At 44.6% G+C, this 23,681-nt stretch overlaps 1 protein-coding gene across 4 annotated transcripts in view; it reads left to right on the forward strand.

Annotated features, from left to right (window-relative positions):
* The window catches only part of LOC119462438 (dual specificity calcium/calmodulin-dependent 3',5'-cyclic nucleotide phosphodiesterase 1A), a 561,781-nt gene that overhangs the window by 516,851 nt on the left and 21,249 nt on the right, over positions 1 to 23,681 (forward strand). For all 4 annotated transcript variants that reach the window (XM_049667691.1, XM_037723794.2, XM_049667693.1 and 1 more), the window contains 7 exons: positions 10,014 to 10,196; positions 11,714 to 11,780; positions 12,487 to 12,603; positions 14,573 to 14,713; positions 17,207 to 17,307; positions 19,710 to 19,835; positions 22,837 to 22,941. In XM_049667691.1, the coding sequence (XP_049523648.1) occupies positions 10,014 to 10,196; positions 11,714 to 11,780; positions 12,487 to 12,603; positions 14,573 to 14,713; positions 17,207 to 17,307; positions 19,710 to 19,835; positions 22,837 to 22,941 (840 nt within the window). The remainder of the gene's footprint in view (positions 1 to 10,013; positions 10,197 to 11,713; positions 11,781 to 12,486; positions 12,604 to 14,572; positions 14,714 to 17,206; positions 17,308 to 19,709; positions 19,836 to 22,836; positions 22,942 to 23,681) is intronic.

A 23,681-nucleotide genomic window follows, 5' to 3' on the forward strand; every position in this document is an offset into this window, starting at 1 on the left:
ATTGGCGGCCTCTAGATAAAGAGCAATTTTCGCACTTACGTGGGTAATTATTGAAGTTACGCTAATTAACTTTCTAATTATCAACAATAGGTGACTACAGCAAATTAGTACTTTGGGGCCCGTCCTCGACACTACCTATCCCAACGATCAAATTTTGAATAGCGGAGTTCATGTGGGAGCTACACAAACAATTAGTTCCCCTTGGCAGGCTCCTTGAAACCGAAACTGGCCGGAAAAAGAGCGTCTGTGTCGTCGATGTCACCGCCCCCCTGCCTTTCGTAACGTCTCCGGGGTAAGCGCCGGTCCGGCCCACGAGCAGCTTGCGTTATCTCCTTGCTATCTGCGACGTTCGCAGTCGACGCTACAGACTGATATGACGCCATGCCTGCAGTATCTAATATCCCTGACACACGGGCGAAAGTATAGTCCTTTGCCAGAAACCCCTTTTGCTACTCCGAAAAGGACCCTTTGCAGAAAGGAGTTGCGCCGATGACACATGACAGCGCACTAACTTCTTTAGGTGTTTCCTCAACTGAACGCCGCAAAAAAAAAAAAAGAAGAAAAAAAAGCGCTGCTTGTTAAAGCAGCAAGAGAGGAAACATTTACAAGAAGCTGCGCATGTAGATTACATTTAGTGATTGTAGAACCTAAAAATATTTTTTCCCATTTTTGATGGCTTATAATGCGCATATTTGGAATTTAACGGCGGCGCTAGTGCCGTGGTGCGGGCGTTTGAGGGTATAGCTAGAGTAAATCTTCACTGTCCGTCAAATCGCATTACCGCTAAAATTTAAAACATTTTCCAAGGTAAAACAAATACTTACAGGGCACCTTAGTTATGTAACAGGTTTTCTTCTATTGATGAGTTGTGCACGCTGTATGCGAGAGTACACCTTTCCGCTTGAAAAGTAGATGCCCGATCTTATTTCCCGCAAAGGAACTTTGTCGGGAGAGAGAGACTCCTTTGTCGTGTGTCACTGTGCTTGAACACTTTTCCAGTAGATGTCCCCTTACCTAAAGGACTTTAGAGTGCCCGTGTGTCAGAGGTATAAAAGCCCAAGGAGCGGGGTTGGCTCTACAGCGCAACGTGGCGCCCGACGGAATGACGAAGTAAATTTGGCGGCCCGCCGGCATTGAAGCGCTAGGCCAATGCCGCAGACAGCAAGGAGATAACGCAAGCTGCTCGTTGGGCCGGACCGGCGGTGACGTCGGAGACGTGACGAAAGGCAGGGGGGCGGCGACATCGATGACACAGACGCTCTTTTTGCGGCCAGTTTCAGTTTCAAGCAGCCTGCCAAGGGGAACTAATTGTTCGCGTAGCTCCCACATGAACTCCGCTATTCAAAATTTGATCGTTGGGATAGGTAGTGTTGAGGACGGGCCCCAAAGTACTCATTTGCTGTAGCCACTTATTGTTGATAATTAGAAAGTTAATTAGCGTAACTTGTATAATTACGCAAAGAAGTGCGGAAATTGCTCTGTATCTAGAGGCCGCCAATCCGTACACTCGAATGGTAAGCATAACGTGACCAAGGTTTACATATTTCTAATTTAAAAAATTTGGTGCAGCTAAAAAAAAAACACCCTGTATGATCGAAGAACACGATCGCTAGAAGACGACCACTCAGGGAATGACAGCGTTTATTTTTTTTTTCTCTTTTATTTATCCGCTTTAATTATTAGCGAAGGCCGCCGACCAATCAGAAGTCGTTCTTATGAACAAAACATTTCGTGAATTCGGCTCCTGTTTTTTAGACAGACCACTCTGTATTTTTTGCCCCTCCGCAAGAAATATGCGTATCTAAGCACGATCATTAGGGAAAAGATACCTGCCAACATGCAGTAAACTTCTATCGTAATTAAGATCTATGGCCCGAATTCACAAAAACGTCTTACGCTAGAATTGTTCGTAAGAAAGAATTTCAGCCAATCCGGATGCAAGCCATTATTATCTAACGTGGTCGGCCAATGGCAAAGAGTACTTACGAAAAAAAAAAAAGCTTTGTGAATCTGGCCCTATATCGGTAAAGGACACCTTGGTTTGCTTTATCATGTGCAACTACGCACGCGAAGCAGACTGATCGATAACATGAATCAGTTGACGATTTAGGGATCTATGAAAGCGAGCTGGTGCACAGATACACGCGAGGACGGACAGACATAAGGATAGAGACGGACGAAGCGCTATCTTCCAACAAAACCTTGTTAGCCAACACACACACACACACACACACACACGTGTGTGTGTGTGTAGCGAGAGAGAGAGAGAGAAAGAGGGAGTAGAGAGGTACATTCTGCGCAAGTGTCATGGGCATGTTGTCGTCATGCTTGACTATCAAATGATTGAAAGTTCGAAATATAATTTTGAATTCATGGATAAAAAAATCAGGAACAACAGACAACACATTCGTGATGTCTGTCTATGTAAGCGAAGCTTTCTTAGTTTTGGACAATGGTGCATTGAAACGCAACGAACGATATGTGTGTACAATGTTCAGGTATCTTTATTTACAGGTATGACCTGTTCATGGTTTCGGATCCTTGCATGACTGCGCATAATATACTGCGCATACGGCAAAGTAGGACGCTTACTTAACGGCTTTCACGTTGACAATTCGTCGGGTGAACATGAGATCGATATGTCTACTATGCGCACGCGCCATAAATCACGTGAATGAACTAAGAACACATGTACCACACAACCATTAGCCGAACGCCAGTCGACCGGGGCTGATTAGATATTCATAAGAGTTAAAGGGTGCGGAAAGAAAGGGTGCAGGATGTGAGCAATGTGGGGTCCGTATTAGACACTATTATAAGCCGATACAAGACTGCATATCTTGTGGCACGGTTTCCATGAGTTGTAGAAGCGCAGTGGTTTTACGTAAGTGTGCACCTGCGCAGTCGATGGCGGTTAGTTCTTGACCAAGAAGATTGGCCAAGAGGCTCAGAAAGCTTCGCTTTAAAACTAGCCTATCTATCGACCTACCTAATGTCGCCTATGCGTGCGGCCTGCGTGCGTTTAAATTGAGTAGTTGAGCTCCTTTCGAGACAGCTCAATCTACGGAGTACTAACATGTTTATGCACCAAGCTTGACGATTTCTGCTGCCTCTAATTATCTCGCGCGCGTGTGGTCCTGAAATTTCCGTCTCAGCTAAACCACATCAGCACGGCTGCTCATTCATGGCTGTGGTGTATCTGCGCATGATACCTGGCAACAATTTGTGGCCCTATTTCTTTAAAACAGGTTACTGGATACCGATGACCCGTGTTTAACTAAGAATTCTGATCAGGTCATTTACTTTTTTCTTGAACATTTCAGACATTTTCGCTTGATATCAAAGACCTGTATTATGATCTCCCGAACGACCAGTTGCGTGTTGAAGGGCTCACATATGTGCATGATGTTATTGATTTTCAGAACAAGATAGTGCCACATGCTATATCGTCGCCGCGGGTATGTGCCCGGCCATGGACGGTAGTCTGCGCTTCTGCGTCGACTATCGAAAACTCAACCGGATCACAAAGAAAGACGTTTATCCGCTACCGCGTATCGATGATTCACTGGACCGGCTACGAAACGCACGTTATTTTTCGTCGATGGACTTGAAAAGCGGCTACTGGCAAATCGAAGTTGATGAGAGAGACCGTGAAAAGACCGCTTTTGTGACACCCGATGGACTTTATGAATTTCAGGTGCTTCCCTTCGGTTTGTGTTCTGCGCCAGCAACTTTTCAACGACTCATGGACACGGTACTCTCAGGCCTCAAATGGCAAACCTGCCTAGTGTACCTCGACGACGTGATTGTTTTCTCCGCCACGTTCGACGAACACTTACGGAGACTGAAGACGGTCTTTGAGGCAATACGCTCAGCAGGCCTAACTTTGAAACCGGAAAAGTGCCATTTTGGTTTTGAGGAACTTCAATTCCTCGGTCACGTGGTTAGTCATGAAGGTGTTCGACCTGACCCTGATAAAATCGCTGCCGTCGCTAATTTCCCGACGCCATCTGATAAAAAGGCCGTGCGACGTTTTCTGGGCCTTTGCGCCTACTACCGGCGGTTTATTGCGGACTTTTCGCGCATCGCGTGTCCATTAACACATCTTACCCGCGAAGATGTCCCCTTCGTGTGGGGCGAAGAGCAGCAACGGGCATTTGACGAGCTACGGCAGCGGCTGCAGACGCCTCCTGTGCTCGCACACTTTGACGAAGACGCCCCGACGATTCTTCATACCGATGCTAGCAATGTCGGCCTTGGCGCAGTGCTTCTTCAGCGGCAGGACGGCACCGAAAGAGTGCTTGCGTACGCCAGCAGGACCCTATCCAGAACGGAGACTAACTACTCCACTACAGAAAAAGAGTGCCTCGCGGTAGTCTGGGCCATCCTCAAATTTCGCCCATATCTATACGGTCGCTGTTTCACCGTCGTCAGTGATCACCATGCACTTTGCTGGCTGACTAATTTAAAAGATCCAGCTGGTCGGCTAGCACGCTGGAGCCTTCGGCTCCAGGAGTTCGACTTCACTGTTGTCTACAAATCGGGGAAGCAGCACGCCGACGCCGACTGCCTGTCTCGGTCGCCTGTTGAGACTGCATTGCACGACGATGACGACGCGGCTTTTCTAGGCATGGTAGACGCTGTCGCCGTTTCACGCCTGCAACGCGAGGACGCAGAATTGGTTCCTCTTATTGATTACTTAGAGGGAAAAACAAGCTGCGTGCCGAGGTTATTCGCCAGAGCGCTGCCTTCATTTTGCTTGCGTCACGACGTTCTCTACAAAAAGAACTTTTCACCCAGTGGCAGCAGCTACCTACTTGTCGTTCCCGCATCTCTACGGAACGAAGTCCTACACGCCTGTCACAACGAGCCGACCGCTGGTCATTTGGGCTACTCCCGCACATTATCCAGACTTAGGCTAAAGTATTACTGGCCAAGACTTGCGCCGGTCGTGAAACGTTATGTCCAGACATGCCTGGATTGCCAGCGCCGCAAAACTCCACCCGTCAAGCCTGCTGGACTGCTGCATTCTGTTCAGATACCACAAGCGCCGTTCGCACAAGTTGGCATGGACCTTTTAGGTCCATTTCCAGTGTCTTCTGCCGGCAATAGATGGATAATCGTCGTCACTGATTATCTTACCCGATACGCCGAAACAGGTGCTCTCCAGCGGGGAACAGCAGCCGAAGCAGCACGATTTTTCATCGAAGCCGTCGTCCTAAGGCATGGCGCCCCCGCAGTGGTCATTACCGACAGAGGTTCTGCTTTCACGGCCGCGCTTCTGGATACCGTGTTGCGATTAAGTGGTACAACTCACCGCAAGACAACCGCTTATCACCCCCAAACCAATGGGCTGACAGAACGCTTGAATAAGACTCTGGCAGACATGACGAGTATGTACATCAACGTCGACCACAAGAACTGGGACGAGAATTTACCATATGTTACATTTGCGTACAACACGGCTCGCCAGGAGACAACACGCGTGACACCTTTCAGCCTCGTCTATGGCCGGGAAGTAACAACACTGTTGGACGCGATGCTGCCACACGAGTGTGGTGATCACGAGACTGGTGCCGAGGAGTTTACGCAACGCGCCGAGGAAGCAAGGCAGCTTGCACGCTTGCGCATCCAAGCGCAACAGAACTACGATGCCAGACACTACAATCTTCGACACAGACCCGTCACGTACAACGTCGGCGACCAGGTGTGGGTTTGGACTCCTATTCGTCGGCGGGGGCTGTCTGAGAAGCTCCTGCGAAGATACTTCGGGCCGTACACAGTTCTACGCCGCATCAGTGACGTGAATTATGAAGTTGTGCCCGACAGTCCTTACTGCTCCAAACGCCGGCAGCATCTGCCCGAGGTTGTGCACGTGCTTCGCATGAAGCCATATTTTGCATCATGACCTCACTTTTGCACCATCACTGCACTTTCTTGGGCGCTTGGTGCATCGGGACGATGCTTCTTTCAAAGGAGGGGCAAATGCCACATGCTATATCGTCGCCGCGGGTATGTGCCCGGCCATGGAAACGACGCTGAAGTAGCGCGCGGGTAGAAAAACAGAGACGACAACGACGTTGCGTTTGCTGCTCATATAAAGTACTTGTATACGTGCTGTACGCCTGCTTCCACGTCTCCTGCGAGGTCGTGACAATAGGAGTCACTGTTGCAGGCTTCCTTGACCTACACTCGCTTAACAACGTTTGCTGACTAGATTTTTTTTTTTTTTTTTTTTAGCAGGGAACGTGCATTGGGGGGGGGGGGGGGGGGGGGAATCTGCGTTGCGCCTATTTCCAGCGACTTGTGGTCCGCATGCATGGATACAAAAATTGGCATGCGACTTGCATAACCCAAATGCAAAGAAAATTTTTCGCTATGTCGATTATCGATGTCAACCTCGGCTATGCGGGAACTAGTCCGCAATTTTTTCATCAGGATGCCTCACGCGTGCTAAACTATTTTTAAGCAATGTCTACAACCACTAAATATAACCTATGGGCTGCCAGAAAAAAGTTCTTAGCGATTCCTAAGCATCAGACTTTGCTTCAGAGCTCATCACGTGTGCTGGTTGTATGAACCTCGAGGAAACAAATTGATGTTCCCATTTCCTTTCGAGCATTACAAACTCTGTAAAACAGCACTTGCGAAACACACTCTAATAAATGTTTTCAATACATATCGTGTATTCATAAGGTACAAGTAAGTTTTCTCGCGTAGGTGGATCATATGCTATTTATACGCACGTTTTCCCTATTTTATGATTAGTTCGGTTGCGAAGTCATGCTGAAGTCTTCAACACAAGTACGCCACTTTTCTGATGCCGCAGTAGCCGAGAGGTCAAGAGAAGAAAGATGTGTAGCTCTAGGGCGCTATATAACGTAAAATGATCCCAAACTGTTTTGATTTCAATTTCTGCAATCAGCCTCCCCGATTGGTCAAAACATTTTCGGGCCCCAACTTCGCCTGTCTGTCACGCGACCTCACAAAACCGCGAAAACTCACCACGTCAAAGTGACGTGTACGCGAAAAAAAAAAACGTATTAATATGCCGAACAAAACTGAAAATGTTTCTGAATAGCCACAGACTGCCCCGTTCCGAAAGGAATAGAAGATGTCTGCCCGCCGATCGTTCAGGCCCATGGTTCAGGCCCTCGCTACTTGCACCTGCCAGTGAGCGTGTATTTGCGCATGATAAACCTTTTTGCGTGGCAGTAAAACGTTATCGAGCCCTTTCGGCATGCATACGACATCGCTCTGCCAACTCTTCCTTGCTGAGGATCCGTTTTAGCGGCATTCTTATCCTTCCGTTACACGCCGCCGCGATTTTCGACCAGCCACCGCAAGCTAAGTAAGGCGAAGCGGACCAATCGGAAAAGCCGGCACCACCCTCTTCATGCGGTTATCTATTTTCACTCTGCTGGCTCGGCCCCATCGAAACCCTCTCCACTAGAGCGTGCTTCTCGGCTCGTGTCAGCCGATTAGATAAGAAAAACCTCTGAGTGTAGACAATGTTATTGGTTTTGAAAGCGAACAAAGGTGACCTCCTATAAACGAGGAGAGTGTTTGATTGGGTTGTTCAGACAACGCTTGCGGGTCACCGCCCGATGCTTGCGTCGGTGGTTACGTAAATTTGACGTCAGGAGTTTGGAATCAAAACAGTTTGGAATCATTTTACGTTATAGCGCCCCTATATTCACAATTAATATCAAATCGTGATTTTGGCACGTAAAACCCCGAAATTCTTTCATTCGTTCACACTTTAAGGAGATCAGAAACAGTGCAAATATCGGGAATCTTGTTTTCAGCACCTAACAAACTGTCACGACTGTGCAACTTCAGTTACCGAGGTGTCAAGCGAACAATGTTTGCCACGCCAATCACGGACACGACTTGGGGCTGTGCGAAAATAATGCGGTGTACCGGCTCCTTCTGTCCTGTGGCCGTCAATACATTGGACAGATGGAACGCTGTTTAAGCGACAAACAGAGCACTGCAACAATGTCTGAAAAGCGAACCGCCGCGGTAGCTCAGTGGCTATGGCGTTGTGCCGCTGAGCTCGAGGTTGTGGGTTCGATCCCGGCCGCATTTTTCGATGGGGGCGAAATTTTAAAAATTATGCTCGTGTACTCAGATTTAGGGGCACGTTAAATAATCCCTGGCGGTAAAAATTAGTCCGGGAATCCTCTGCTATGACTTGCCTCAGAACCAGATCCTGGTTTTGGCACGTAAAACCCACGAATTTAATTTTGTTCTTTCGAAAATTGCATAACAGATCATTTTAGTATGCACTGCAAGCGGAACGGTTGCGAACCGAGGTGTCATTATTGTAAACTCATAGTAAAAAAAAATAATAATAAAGAAAGCAGTAATTTGGTAGCGCGCGAGGTAATAGAGGCGACAGAAATCGCCAAGCTTTTTCTTTTTTATGCGAAAGCATAAAATGGCCCATTGAGCGAAGAATCCGGCGTCTGTCATCTGTAGAATCGAAACAGCACTTCAATTCCCATTAGCTGCCACACCGCGTCACGAGCTCGCCTCGACGGAGCGGAGCGGGCAAAAGGGAACACCTTCTGCCTGCCAGGTGTTGCGTGAGGGGAGAGGGCGTCGTCGCGACGTCACCCTCACTCTCGCTCTCGGAAGCCTGCGTTATCGCAAGCTCTCGCCGGCGTTATAACTGCGCCTTGGTAAGGCCATATCAAAACGCGCCAAGCGTCTCAACGCACTCGCTTGCCCGCGAGGAGTTCATAACTCGAAGGAACACTCAGCGGTGTTCGATTAGACATTAATGCTTTCACATTCAGAACTCATAAGAAATGCTTAGGTGTCCTCGGATTTTTTTTATGGCGTAAGCTGTTATGGGCTCATTCCAATAGCCGTTTCGGTTGGCGATGTTGTCCGCCGCCGCCGCCGGTATTCGTCGCAGCTATCGCCAGGCTCCTACCCATTATATATGGGGGATTGGCCAAGAAATGGTTGGTTTGCTTGAGGAAGAAAAATAAGATTAAGGAGATGGATAAAAATGCTAAAATGAAAAACGTGTATGGCATACTTCATTAACTCAAGCAGGCTAGGTGACTGTTTGTCACCGCCCCGTTTCAATGGCGATGCCAATAAAACTTCGTAATCATCATCTTTAACGGCATCGTATCGTGCCACGGGTCAAAGATGTGACATGTGCAATGCGTTGTCTCGATACCTGTGTTTACTCTTCGATACACTTTATGGCGCCTCCTCGCAAGGTACGAATCGCTGCTGAAGAAGCGAATCGTAGAGCTACGCGCGCGGCTACAACTTGGCAACGTCGGGCTCAGCAGACCGTTGTGCAGAGAACAGCACAAGCCGTAGCTCGCCGTCGACGCCAGGCGGACAGTTCAGATCGTTCTCGTGAAAACGACGCAAGGAGACTTCGCCGCAAAGACCATCTAGCCCGTGCTGCCGAAAATGGAGCTCCTACGGAGCCGCTCCTCCAGCTTACGCTCTGACTGTGCTGGGTGTGTCGCGCAGGCCTGTGACTTTTTTTCTCTTTCTTTCATTACGTCGATTGAGCTGTCTCAAAAACAACTCAAGTAGCTAAACTAACCATACACAGACCTCAGGCTTAGCCGGTATAAGTTAGGTCGTTCGGAAGATAGGCTGGTTTTTATCCATGGTTTCGAAAGTATGTTTTCACCTTTAATCCTTTGATAGCCAAGCATGACGACAACGTACCCTTTCAACTTGCTCAGAAGGTACTACTCTCTGTATATATTTTATTACATTATATTAGCGCTACTTCTGTTCGAAGTAGCACTTCGTCCGAGTCTGTTCCTTTGTCCTCCCGTCCTTGTGTGTATTTACGCTGCATTGGTCGAGGAGGCGTGCTAAGTGCTGGATCACTGAGAAGTGCTATCGCGTAACACTGCTGAGTGCATGCACGGTGCGGTATGCGCCATGTCCTTGTTTGCGATCCCGTAATAGTGTCACTTTGAGTGCGGGCGCAGGGTGGTTGAAAACGACTTGGCGGCCTGCAGGAAGATGCTGGACGAGGAGGATGACCTGTCAGAAGTGCAACCGGATGCGGTGCCCAATGAAGTGCGAGAATGGTTGGCGTCCACCTTCACGCGTCAAGCGGCAACGCAGAGGAAGCGGTCGGAGGACAAGCCACGGTTTCGTTCTGTGGCCAACGCAATCCGGGCAGGCATTATGGTTGAGAAGTGAGCACCTTTCTTTTTTTTTTTTTTTTTATTCCCTATGCCGTGACATTGCGAAACTGCTTCCACGCTAATAAGAATTGTGTGTCGAGTGCACGTCTGCCTGCAACGTATACTGTCAGGCAAGAATGTAACGTGAATTCATATGTTTCCGCCTTTGTTGTCCAGTCCCTGACGCAAGATCTGAACTAGTTTTTGTAAGCGCATGCAAATGGTACGATCCTGATTTCGAGACACTATAGTTGCTACACTTAATCAAATGGATGCCCGTAGAAGCGCGAATGAATGTGTTTTCAGCTATGTGAATGGTTTGCGGGCCATCTCTGTCCTGGCAGTGCGTACGCGTTGCACGACCGAATAGCCAACCATATCCGTTTTTTAGAAGCAGCGTATACCTGCCGTATACCTGCCAAACAACGTATGTCTGTCTTTCGCGTGTAAGACTGCTTAAATGTGTACAGTTCGACAAAGGTCAGCGCGATCAAAGGTCAGCAAAATGAAGACAATCTTCCCATTGTTCTGTCGCGCGATTTCTTCCAATTCTTCCGCATTTACTTCTTGCTCGTCAGGCGTTAGGTACTGCACTGCTACTACAATTAACTTTTTTTTAAGTGTTGCAAATGTACCAAGCAACCAGTTCTTTTTATTTAGAAGCAGATTATGAATATCGTAATTTCTGGACTATAGTCCACCGACTATGCAATTGTAAAGTTTTTCAAAAAAAAAATGAGGCCAGACTGCGCGTGAAAATGGTAGGGCTCTCGGAATTCAAGAGTAGTGTGTCATGGTGCGCCAGGTTCATGAAAAGATATCACCAAAGTGTTGAGTAGCCGTTTCGTCGAATTCGACATGCCCGATTTGTTTTGTTCTGACAGCCTCGACGAGAGTGATTTTGACAGGTTTTAGACCTAATTTCTATACGCAGTCTAATAAGAAACCTAGGCTTTTACAGGTTGACAATACAAGTTTTGCTTACCTACTGTATACTGGTTGCAGATAAGCAGAAAACCTATTTCCAGTCGAAGTTCATCCCTTCGGGCTATGCAGTGGATGCAGACTATCTTTAAAAAAAAAAACTCTTTATTTCAAGTTCTAATTGACCCCTGCGGACTACACACCGGGTACAGAGTGAAAATGCGGTAACCTGTGCCAATATTAGTGGTTTTGGTCATTTGAATTCGACTGGCTGCCACAGAAACCTCTGGTTGTCTAGACAATTGCCACCATTCTTTGATTCACTAATTATGGCACTCGTGAGGCGCTTATCGCTATTGTACAAAGCACCAATCGCGCTTGTAATTAATGCAGTGCATCCGTGCTGCCGATGTTTGAGTGGGTACATAATTCTACCTTCTATTAATTATCGATTAAGGGATTGCACCCACCAAACTGTTCAGTTTTTCACCTGGCTACTGCTACCGTTCAAACAGTACTATAGTAAATCAGAAGCGCAGGTTGTGCAAAATTAAAGCAGGAATGGGCTCTGGTAGACATCATACTATTTATTTTTGTTTGTTTAGAATTTACCGACGGATGTCAAGCTCAACGCTCCTGCAGATTCCTAATCACCTTGCAACTTTACTCAAGGTGAGTCAACTTCATCAATCGATTTACAAAATATTCATTTTATCTCTGTTTTTGTCTGAAAAGGCAGTAATTTTAAACGAAAATGTGTGTACAGCACATTGTAGGATTACTGTGCATATTCCTGCGTTTGTACGCGGATTATACGAATGAAGGAACGCGGCTGACCTCACGGAATTCGAAGAGAGCAGTTAAGTTCACTTTGGCAAAGTGTTTGTTTTATTGCGCTCGGTCTAGTTTACAACCAAATTCTGAATTTAGGTGTTCGCTTTCTATAGTATTCACCACAATGTTATGGACTATCTGCATGCATGGTTTGAAATAATATAAATGTAAAGATAATATCCGAATTTGTCTCGGCGAATCTCGGTTTGCGACGGTTCATCACTACCATATCACCCAAAGCCGTTCATGTTCCGTGTTACATAGCCCGCCGTGGTGCCTATCGCGCTCTTATCGCAGAACACGAGATCGTGAACCGTATTGTGAAAATGCCGCTGCACTTTGACTGCGCGGTACATGTTGATGGGTGTCACATATAGTCTACATTAACGTTCAACTAAAGAACTGCAGTTAGCACCGCGCCCTCTATTAAACGTCTCTCGCAGCCGAGGTCTATCTTTGAGACATTGTTACTGCATTGCTCTCGCCATTTGTGTGGCCGACATATCAAAGTTTTTTTTAATCGCCTCCTTTTCTTTCTCTACAGTCTGTAGACGACTGGTGTTTTGATGTGTTCAACGTGAACGAGGTAGCAAATGGACAAGTCCTGCGCTATCTGACATATGAGTTGTTCGGGAGGTATGGGATAGTTCACAAGTTCAAGGTGAGTCTTCAAGAAGCACGCGGTAAATTTTTGTGCAAAGCTTAAAAACACTTCCGTACGCCCGCGTGAAAAAGTGACACCCCCCCTTACCGCCACTGGTTCTTGAACCGAAACGGCGCATCATTTGCTGACGAAGTTGCCCTTCCTGTGTTATTTATGGTGTAACTTCCTGTGGCCGAAAAACATCGAGTAGAAGTTACCACCGAAACCTTTGCGAAAGTTGGGGCAAAACTGGGGCTCGAAGCAGTAGTGGGGGTCCATCATTTTTGCACACAGGGGATACGTTTTCTAAATGTTAGCCACGCCTAGTGCGCTAGCCGCCATAGCTACTGCGAAGTCAGGACTTTCCTGCGCGGTCATTGTTATGGCATACCGCAGCTCAGTGACGACTGCAGAGCGCAGCGGTGTGCGCCTCTGCACGTGTTCGTTGTTAAGTAACAAATCAGCCATCGTAGACGCCTACATTCCTTCGTTGTACGAACAGATTTGTTGTAGTGGTCTTATTTGTAGAGGCGTTGGCAATGCATATATGAAAGATAGGAATTTCATCGCGACATACGGAATAATTTGTTGCATACGTGATTTCGTTGCCCAGGTTGTCATGGCATCGAGGCCGGTACTCTTTCCAAGCTGTCCTCAAGGCTTTTTGTTTCGGCTCCTTTTTTTTTTTTTTTCAAGAAAATAATGTTTGAATGTTCGGCGCTCGAACCTGCGGATCCGACGCATGGCGATGAAGTAGCGGCGACAGCGTGGCGACGATGAAAGGAGGACGACGGCGTGTTTGTGTTGTAGCTCACGTTCGCGCTTAAACACTTCAACTGCCGTACAGGGCAGCCTCTGTTTGCACTATATCCGGTGCCGGTTCGCACTGCGTCCAGTACCGCCCAATCATGCAAGACAACAGCCAGCACCAAGTGGGGGAAAGACAGCTTCGCTTTCATGTAACCGCGGGATTGGTGAGCTTTGTCGCATGGCATCGCGAACGCATTGGCGCAGCTAATCTCGCGCTTTGGATTCTTAGAGAAAAATCCGACCGATAATTCAACGGCAGCTGGGCGCACTGAGCCGAAATGCGGTGTAATATTGTAGAACGTGTTCGCATTGGCCTTACTATATGTCTGCTTGGCACTTGCTTAATTTATAGCCAAACTAGCAGCAAGTTCAGTCATCCACGCATATGGAGCGTTTCGCCGTGTGACGAGGTCGTCGAAACGCGCAGCAGGACGCCGGCGTCGGCAGAGCCGGTGCAGCATACAGGAACATGAGTGGGATATAGTGGAAAGTATAGAATTACTGAGCTATATACTGCGAAGCGTTTGCAAAGTCTTCGATAGATTTCGGGTGGTGGCGAACTCCTATAGGAATTCCAAAGAATGCGATAATTCCTTCACGCGGCTTCGCTGTCTTTTATGTATGAGCTGCTCAGATTTACAGATCTACGGGGGGGGGGGGGGGGGGGGGGGGGGGTTCTTTTTTTTTTTCACTGGTTACCCCGGTCGCCCGGGCACCGCTTCGTTGATATCAAACGAGTGATCTAAATTCCTAGCCAACCATGCGGCTGTGGTTTATAGGGCAACTGCGAATACGTCCATGTGCTCGCATTCCAGCGTATGCCAAATGGCCGCATGAGTGGTTTACAACATGAGTTCCTTGCAGGTTGTTTATCGTGCATTTGCGGATTTCTCTTCCCCAAGCTCCTCGCGTTTGCAGTGCGGTTGAGCGCGTTTGGTCAAGCGTGCAAGTTAGGTTTGTGTGAGTTATAAACTAAGGAAATGTAATCCATGCAATGTGTTACGGCGGCGGACATGCTGCTACACCTCGGTGCGCCGTTATGAACTCTCAGTGCCATCCTCGTCTACATTGAAGGCCCGTTTCCTGAAAGCAAGGGCCTGAAGAATAGCATGCGTGTGTCGAGGCTTCTCCTTTGTTTCGTCAAATGTTAAAATTTGTGACATGCTTTTTTTTTCAGATATCGTCAGCAGCGCTAGAGAATTTTATCACTGCTGTGGAGCAAGGATACTGCAAATATAAAAATCCCTACCACAACAACCTGCACGCAGCAGACGTCACCCAGACCGTCCATTACATGCTCTACTCAGCAGGCATCGGTGTAAGTAACAAAAAAAAAAAAAAAAGAAAGATGCGTTACAATGTCTACTTATTATCAGAAACGGCGCGATTGACACTATTCTTCATCTGATTATTCGCAAAATACAAATATTGACCAGGAAATGAGGCGCTCTCTCCACTGTTATTCACTTCATGCCTTCACATAATCGAGATGTTACATTGATAATAATTAGGTGTAGGGGCCTATGTCGGCAATCTGCAGCTTGCGGTTGACATTGTCCCGTTCTTTGACGCTGTAGATGGCTTACAACTAGGGTTCTGCGTTTTCAGAGTTCATAGGGGCAAAATCGGAGGGTGTTTCTTCACACAAAAATCCGTGTTTATCGAACATCTCTTTGCTGCATGGCGCAATGAAATTTTGAGTTATCGAACTTTTTAGCATCATTCATGTCATAGTTCCGCCCACACCCTAAAAACAACCTCGACTGCTAAAACAAAAACGACAACAAAAGGGAGGGGGGGGGGCGGTATATCCGCAGGCATCCTTTTAATTAGTCACCATTTACAATAGCTGTGGGGTTTTGCGCTGTTACAATTCACTGTAATGTATACATTCATATTTACAAATGTTGGAAGTGGGTGACCAGATGACGTAACATGGCAGAAGGCGTGGTAAGAAAGCGCTGAGATCAGGGGCCGAATTCACGAATCTTTTCGTTCGCTAGTGCCATTTCCCATTGGTCTACAACCTTCGCTAATAGGTCCGTCAGAACCACTGGCTGGCATCTTCTCTTACGAACAATCCTAGCGTAAGTACGCTTTTGTCAATACGGGCTGAGAAGTACAGTCCTGGGCCGCGATTTTGTAGCGATGCCTTATGACTTATTTTATACTAGTCTTATCATCCACCGCTCACGACCGGCTGATCCCGTTGATAACGCGAGCGGACCGTCGCTCTGACCACTGACAAAGCGCAATAAGCGCGAAAAGGCATTATTACCGGAAAGGCATCGCTACAAAATACCGGCCCTGTAGTCGGTAGATGACCTTTTCCCCTGTAAAGGGTGCACCGCCGCAAACAAATGTATTCTGCGGTGAAGCTGCCCAGTCTGCATCTACAGGCAGTCGGCTTTTGTCGCTGACCGCGGCTGCTGCTTCAAGAAGAACATTTTAAACGAGATTCCTCCTCCTCGTTATTAAAGAAATAATTCAATGATGACGCTGTAAGAAAGTTTACGCGCAGAAGTTGAAAGCGTGGAGGCCGCGAGATAACACTATAACGATGGCCTCACCAAAATGGAGACAGCATTCTACGCGCAGCATATAAAATGCAAGGCCGGTGCGCATCCAATCAGTCTATCTGAGCATCGGATGGCACTGTTCGGGACATAGACGCCATACACTCCTCAAACTACGTATAAATTCTGTATTGTAACTATCTTCATTGGCAGTGGACATATAACATATTTTACTGGTAGCCACAGGTAGTTTCATGTTCCCTAGCTCCTTATAGTGACTAACTCTTTTTGCAGCCCATTTTCCTGGAAGAAGACATGTGACCTCCTGGGAAAATCACGTGTTTCGTTTATCTTCTTTGCTCGTCCTATCAGTTACCCACGACCATTCGTCGCACCACGACGTGTGTGTGTGTGTGGATAATTCCTTGGCAGTTTCGTGAATGTGGGCTGGCGCCTGCCTCGCCTTCTACACATACTGCGCAGAATAAGTCAATGCTAGTCTTACGAACAAGTCCCCTCGCGAACGAGGGGTCGAATTCGCAAAGCTTTTTGCTCGTAAGTGCTGTTTGCTACACGTCGACCGCTTTCGCTAATCATATGGCCTAATTGGTTGAGCTAAAGTTCTGCGTCGTTTTGGCACGCTGAGAGCATTTATGTTTCTGTCGCCACACGAATGCAGTTAGGACACAGTTGACGCAACTTCCGAGTGCAGCAGTGCCAATTCACAAGCGCAAGAAGTATGCTGTTTATTTTTTTCCCTGTCTTTTTTTTTTTTTTCTTTACATGGCATCAATTTTCTTACATAGCAATTTTTTTTTAAAAGCATACATTTCGTGAACACCTAATGTTTTCCTTCTTTTATGTTTTTTCCGCAAGTCTACATCGGAAACATTTGCGCATCTAGCTTTATTTTTGTACTTTTATTTCGAGAAACTTCTAGATTAGACAATTGAACTTACTCCTCTATACCTGCTGCCCATGTTTCATATATATTGTGTAACTTTCATAAACTACATCACTCATCACGTGCAAGTGCATCGATTTTCTTTTATATATATATTTTTTTTTTTCAGTGGAAGTTCCACTATTAATTAATGTGGCCTCGTGGCATGTGTGGCAACCTCCTCCTTGTAGAGCCCTGGCATTAAGCTGGAAAACCACTTTCGATTCAGGCGTTGATCCCTCTCTACAGCGGCAAAAGTTGAAACTCCTCTAATTTAGTTCATTATGCCTATTGCCTGTGCATAAGCAGACCGTTTGTGCAGCCACACTAATGGATCATGTTTGCATTCCAGGGCTGGTTGACAGAACTGGAAGCATTTGCCACCTTGTTTGCAGCAATTATCCATGATTATGAACATACTGGAACAACCAACAACTTCCATGTGATGTCTCGGTGAGGGTTTTGTTTTTTTCACATACTGTCAATTCCTCATAGGATAATATTATAACAGGAAGGGCAAGTAAAATGGTGGGAGTGGCGAACAAGAAAGCAAATATAAATACAGAGTATAATTACATGATTATTATTGCAGAAGTTTTTGTTTGGCTACAACAACAGAATTAATTACACCATCACAGATTCAAGATATGGGTACAATTTATGATAACCTAGAAGAATCTGAAAAATTAAAACAAACCAATTCAAGAAAATACTAGTAAACACATGTGATAAAATATATGTGATGAACATGATAAACAGAATCCAGTCAAGCATATAATGCATTGTACAAAACCTCAGTGTTGGTAGAAAATCACTTTTAGATTAAAGGGTGTACATTTTAAATACTAGAACATTGAGAAGAAAGAGAAAAAAAAACAGTAATATTAGGTAACTAGTAAAGTATGAAATATGTAGAATGAAGATGTTTAAAAGGGGTATAACTAAAATGTTGATAACAGAGAAGCAAGCTAAAATTAAAAAAAAATAAAAAAAGTGCTAGCCTACGAAGATCAGTGACAAAGCAGAGCAAGCAAATCAAAGCTTTAAGGTGAGTAGATTTTTTTTTTCCACAGAACTAGCAAATGTATCTAATGAGCAGCTGGTACTAATGGACTCGCTCAGATTATTTCATTCTCTTATCGCTAAAGGAAAGACTGAATTTCTAAAGTAGTTGGTACGAAAGGAATATTCATTGCGTGTTTGTGTGTGTTTGTCGCATTGGCCGTGTTTCAGTTCTGGAGATGTATCTAGAGTATCAATGGTAAACTGGCTGTGTTTAACATAAGCTGGTACATAAGCTGAGAATGGGCTAATACTGCTTGGTTCTGTACTGTTAAGATCCCAGCTTTGTTAAGTAGTTCGGTGGGCGAGTCTGTTCGTGTATTTTTATTGTATATATATATATATATATACCGTCGTGCTTTCCTTTGTACACCTTCTAGATTTTTAATTAGTTGCTTAGTGTATGGGAACCAAACAATATTTGCATACTCAAAGGCTGACCTGACAAAAGATTTGTAAGCCAGAATTTTTGTATAGGGTGATGCTAGTCAGAGGTATCTTCCAAGAAAGAAAAGGCGTTTCATTGCATGGCTGTAACGTTGTTAATATGATACCCTCACTATCGAACTGTGGTATCGATTTATTTGCATTACTTGCCCCTGCCCTGGTCACATGCAATGCACCTTGTAGCTACAGTCAGTGACAAGTCAAGAATGCAGTGGCAATGCCCCACAGCATGTATACATCCACCAGCAAAACGTCTTGTTTTGAACTCCCTCTGTCCACGTCTTCGAACGCTCGCTTGTGGCAAAACTCCATAGCCTGCTGGGGGAGTTTTCTTGTATCAGTTGTGACTTTCGTGCCTGTGAAAGGATCAATCGGGCTGTTCAACCTTTCCTGGTATACTATATCTCTGTGGTGTGGTGCACGCACACACAAAGGGGGGAAGGGGTTGAGGTTGTAGATAGAAGGTACATGAGTGCGGCGGGATCCCTCTCATTATCACTTCACTATTTTCTGAAGCATGCAAAGACCACATGTGTCGCGATTTTTTTTTAGGAGGAGCCTATCCTGAATTCTTGACTTGTAGCTAAAGATAAAGATTCCACAGAAGCACTATTACTGCAAGACATGTAAAACTGTCAAATTTGCTTTTAGACAGAAGCAATATTTTAGAAGGCTAATGAGAAAATACTACATAATAAACAGCAAGTTAATAAGATTATTATTGTTAGTACTATTGATCTGTTTACATCTTGTACAATGTACAAGGCACTGAGGGCAAACAATAAAAGCTGTCTCAATCAACAACTTGATGGAGCTACATTAGTAATATAGAAGATGGAAGGTTGGAGAGGGGCTCAGTGCGAGAATCCGGGGCACCCCCTACCCTGGATCCATCAGTGATACAGCTGTTGACCTCATTCAGATAGGTTTTTCGCTTCAGGCACTTTTGTTCTAGATTTAAAACAAGGCCGCTTTTGTTTTAGTACAATGATGTTCTAGAGGCCATTCTTTGTCCACTAATTCAATTCTAACAATGCATTTGCTAACAATGCATTTGCAGCATCCACTAGGTCATCAGTTATCTTGAATTTTAAAATCATGCCAGTATCAAAAGTGCGTGCAATAAGCTTTGCAGTTAAGTCAATTGTAATTTGTAGATGCAAAGAAAATAAACCTACTAAGATTAGTTGAGCAAGCTTTGACCTCCATTATACATAAATGTACCCTTTAGCAACCACTTATTGACACCGGCAATTCACTCAGTTTCACCTTTTCAAGAAGCAGTGTTTCACTGTGCTGTTTTTTTTTTTTTTTTTTTTTTTTTTTTTTTTTTTTTTTTCTTGCAGGTCAGAAACTGCGCTCATCTACAATGACCGATCGGTTCTTGAAAACCATCACATCAGTGCTGCTTTTCGCCTGTTAACAGATGATGATCAGAACATATTATCCAGCCTAAGCAAAGAAGAGTACAAGTAAGCGGTTAGCTTTTTTGCAATTAAATCAAAACCTAACACGAAGACTTTACTTAATATCCTGATTCCAGCTTTTTAATTAAACTTCGCAGTACAAATTGCATTTTTTGGCAATATCCACCTTTCAGGACATATTAGAAATTCCATGGCTGCCGATAGACACTATGAAATGTTAAACAGAGCTTGCTAAATATGAATATTAAGGGTGGATATGCTATGTCAACAAAGCAGCCATACATTTAATGATGTTGCACATTTGAGAAGGCATCTAATAACCTGCGAGAACCCTTAGTTATGAATACTGGGTAATGAATATTTTAATGGCACAAAAAAAAAAGAACTGCATGCCCAAAGTAGTCCTGGAAATTGCTTGAATAAACATTTTGGTGCTATAATTGTGCTCAAACGTATCTCAATCCAGAAAAAGCACTGTAAGTGAGACCATGTATGAAGCATTCACTTGTCTAAATAATTGTACCCAAACTTTATGCACCATTTAACTGCTGGTGTTTCTATTTGTATTTTTAGCTTGGCCAATTTGGTGTGTTTTCTTCATTTTTCAATGACACAGTGCATACAGTAGACTTCCGTTAATCCACCTCCAGTTACCTAAGTTTTTCGACAAATTCAATCTTGAGCAAGTCTCTTGCCGGCCCCCATGCATTTCTATAGACCAAAACGTTTGTTATTTCTATCCTGAATTTGGCCTGTGCTGGAATAATTCGAAAGTGCCGAAAATGTAGTGGTCGGCTACACCGCGGCCGCAGCGGGGTGCCGCCATGAGTCCACTGGCTAAGCGCACTGCAGCTCGCTGAGGGCAACCGCGTTTGGCTTACGTTTAGCCCGTCGTAGGCACCAAAATCGAAAGTCGTGGCATCTACGTTAAAATCCAAAATGAAATTTTAAATGCGCCACAGTGACATTTCGAAGGCGGGGCGTTGTGGCCACGCCCCGCTCCGCCGTAGCCTTCGCAGTGCAAGGCATTGAAGAAGGAACGGGAGTAAAGCAGAGGCCGTGTTTGATTACCAATAACTCCGCTTCTGCCGAATGCATTGAAGTACTTTTTGCGGCAAAGTATTTCTGAAATAGCCTATTTTCACTTCAAATGCCTTGCTCCACTTTGCGAAAAAGTGGTTCAGGGCCCCTTTAAGTACGATAGCTTATTGGAAAGATAAGTTATTCTAGAAGGGTAGATGTTTGGGTTAGTTGGTACATCGTTAAAAAGTTAAACTAGCACGAAACACATGGGACGGAAAGACATGGTAATAGTGCTCATTATGTCCATGTCTTCTTTCCGTTTTGTGCTAGTTGAACTTTTTTTATAAGTTCTTCTAGATGCTAAGCTAGTGGCAACAGAGTCGCAACACGTGTTTTCGACACTCCGGAGGCTTTCATGCATCGCAGGACGAACTTTCGGACGGTCACTTTCAGAGATACCACTTTCAGTGCGCGCTGATTGGTTGATTGAGAAAAACTGCTCGAATCATACAATGCACCTGCAACACGCCGTGTAGAAAGTGCCGAAAGTCAGCGTCCGAGAATACGTCCCTTGTGAAGTGCTTATAATAGTTTAAGAAATGTGGAATATTAGACACAGTGGGCCGCACAGAGGACATGTTGTGGTCCGTATAAAGTTGTAAAAAGCTGTTTGAGGTTAACGACGATGGACATAAGTGTAAATACAGGCATGTGCATAATTTGTTTAAAAACTTATAAAAAAGATCTTGTGCTTACCGCAGATCTGTTTTAAGGAGAGCGTTAAGGTTTGCTTAAAAGCGCAGAGAGATGACATTTTATGGCCTAGACCGTTCAATATAACACTTCAATTCGATTAATTCTGTCAGTCCCATCAAGATCGAGGCTGACCCCTTCATCCATGAATTATGGCCGAGTGTTCTTAAGGCTTCCAAATCCATATATTTTTCTAAAAACATGGCGCAAACATTGCAGAAAAAATTTTGAACCTGTAGCATGCATAAGTCTCATGGAGTCAATCGGCATAATTATAAAGATTTACTTATTATAGTGATTGAAAAAGAACTGAAATAATTGTTACACAGTTCTTCTGATGCAAGAAAGAACACTAATTAAGCATTGATGCAGAGCAACACGAACTTCTTATCAAGCCTGTACGTAGTGCACCTCTTAAAATGCCATTGTTTAGCCATTACTCTCCTTACTTAAGTCACTTACGATATTGTTTGTTTATCAGAGTGTTACGTTTACATTCAGCGCTGTGTTGAAGATCTTTATCTTGTCATCACTTTTTGGCATATTCAAAAGTTGCATATCCATATGGAGACTATGCAACTGAAAGAGGTAATGTCCATTTAATAAACGAAGCATTGCATGTTACTCTGAAACTGATTGGCCGCCCCAGTGCACCTGTGCCAAATATACCGTATGTAACGGTCACAAGTACACAGACATTAATATTTCTTTGCTGAAACAGTTCAGAAGACTTTGACCATAGTTTTATTATTAAGCAAAAATAATTTTCATTTTCTTGATCTACCACATTAGTTTGATTGACATATTATGACATTTAATTGATGTACCTTGCATTTACTACCACTTACAACACCCACACCTAATCTCAAGCTTGGCGCATACATCCTTATGATCTGATTATTTAGGTGTTTTATGCCACTCACTAGTTTTACTTGCAATCAAAAGAAGTACAGGGCTAGAGCCTGCCCAAATCTGCATCTTGACACAAGCTGTAACTACTGCGTAACCAATGATCTAAAGTGGGCAGAGTTAAAATTTCTACAAAATGTGCAAAAACTTTATTGTTAGCTTTACAAACTTGTGTTAACATATTCATAAATAATATTGACATAGCTTGCTCACAAGAGTACAACCACAAATATAACTAGCTGCAAACTTGCTGAGCAATATATAAAACCAGACCTTGCACTGCTGTTAGCAGTGAATTAACTACTACTCAGTGTTTGGTACAATTACTAATACAGAAAGTTGCACTTCACTATCTTTTCAGAGAGTTTCGTCTGTTGGTTATTGAAATGGTCCTGGCAACCGACATGACCTCTCACTTCCAGCAAGTGAAGACCATGAAGACAGCCCTGAGTCATCATGATTTCAGGTAGAAGCATGGTGCAAAAGACATACAAGCTATCTATAGGAAATAATTTGTTGCATTTCTTGAGCCCATTAATTGGTGCATATTTCCACCATTTATGGACAATTTTCTGAACCTCTGCATGCTAGCATTCAAGACAATGAGCCGAAATTGCAACATGTCAGGCCTGACCAGTCTTTGCCACTCTTCTAAATTGAGCAAAAAAATATAGACCAACCATGTAAATAAAGTGATCACACCTATCTATGACAGTGCTTATAGCACTTTCCAATGAACAAAAGCATTTTCAGTGTTTTGCTGTAGGAGAAACGGTGCATGTTGCACTTGGATTGAACACAAGTGTTCAAGCACAACATGCTTCAATATCTTGGTTGCGTTCTTGGACAAAAACAGCTGCTATAATATGTTAGGCTCAGGAAAGACATTGAAATATTTTCAGAAAAGACTAGTTCACACGCCTTCATGTATAATATAAGAAGCAGCCAGCACTAAGAGTAATTAGGTTAAGAATAGAGATTGCCTTGTTGGCAAGTTCAAGGAGACAGACATCGAGTTGCTTCGTCCATGTCCTCTTTTGCGCTTGAACTTTCCTCACTGATTAGGTGGTCCCACTAAGCTAGACTAACCTGCAGCATTCTAATAAACCTATTAGCGTTAAAATTCCAAATTGTCACAACATAACTGAAGTGAACTTCATCAGAGCACACTGAAATTATAAACATTTACTTTCTTTAGTTTTTATA

This window comes from Dermacentor silvarum, chromosome 1 (assembly GCF_013339745.2).
Source record: "Dermacentor silvarum isolate Dsil-2018 chromosome 1, BIME_Dsil_1.4, whole genome shotgun sequence".
Taxonomy (NCBI): domain Eukaryota; kingdom Metazoa; phylum Arthropoda; class Arachnida; order Ixodida; family Ixodidae; genus Dermacentor; species Dermacentor silvarum.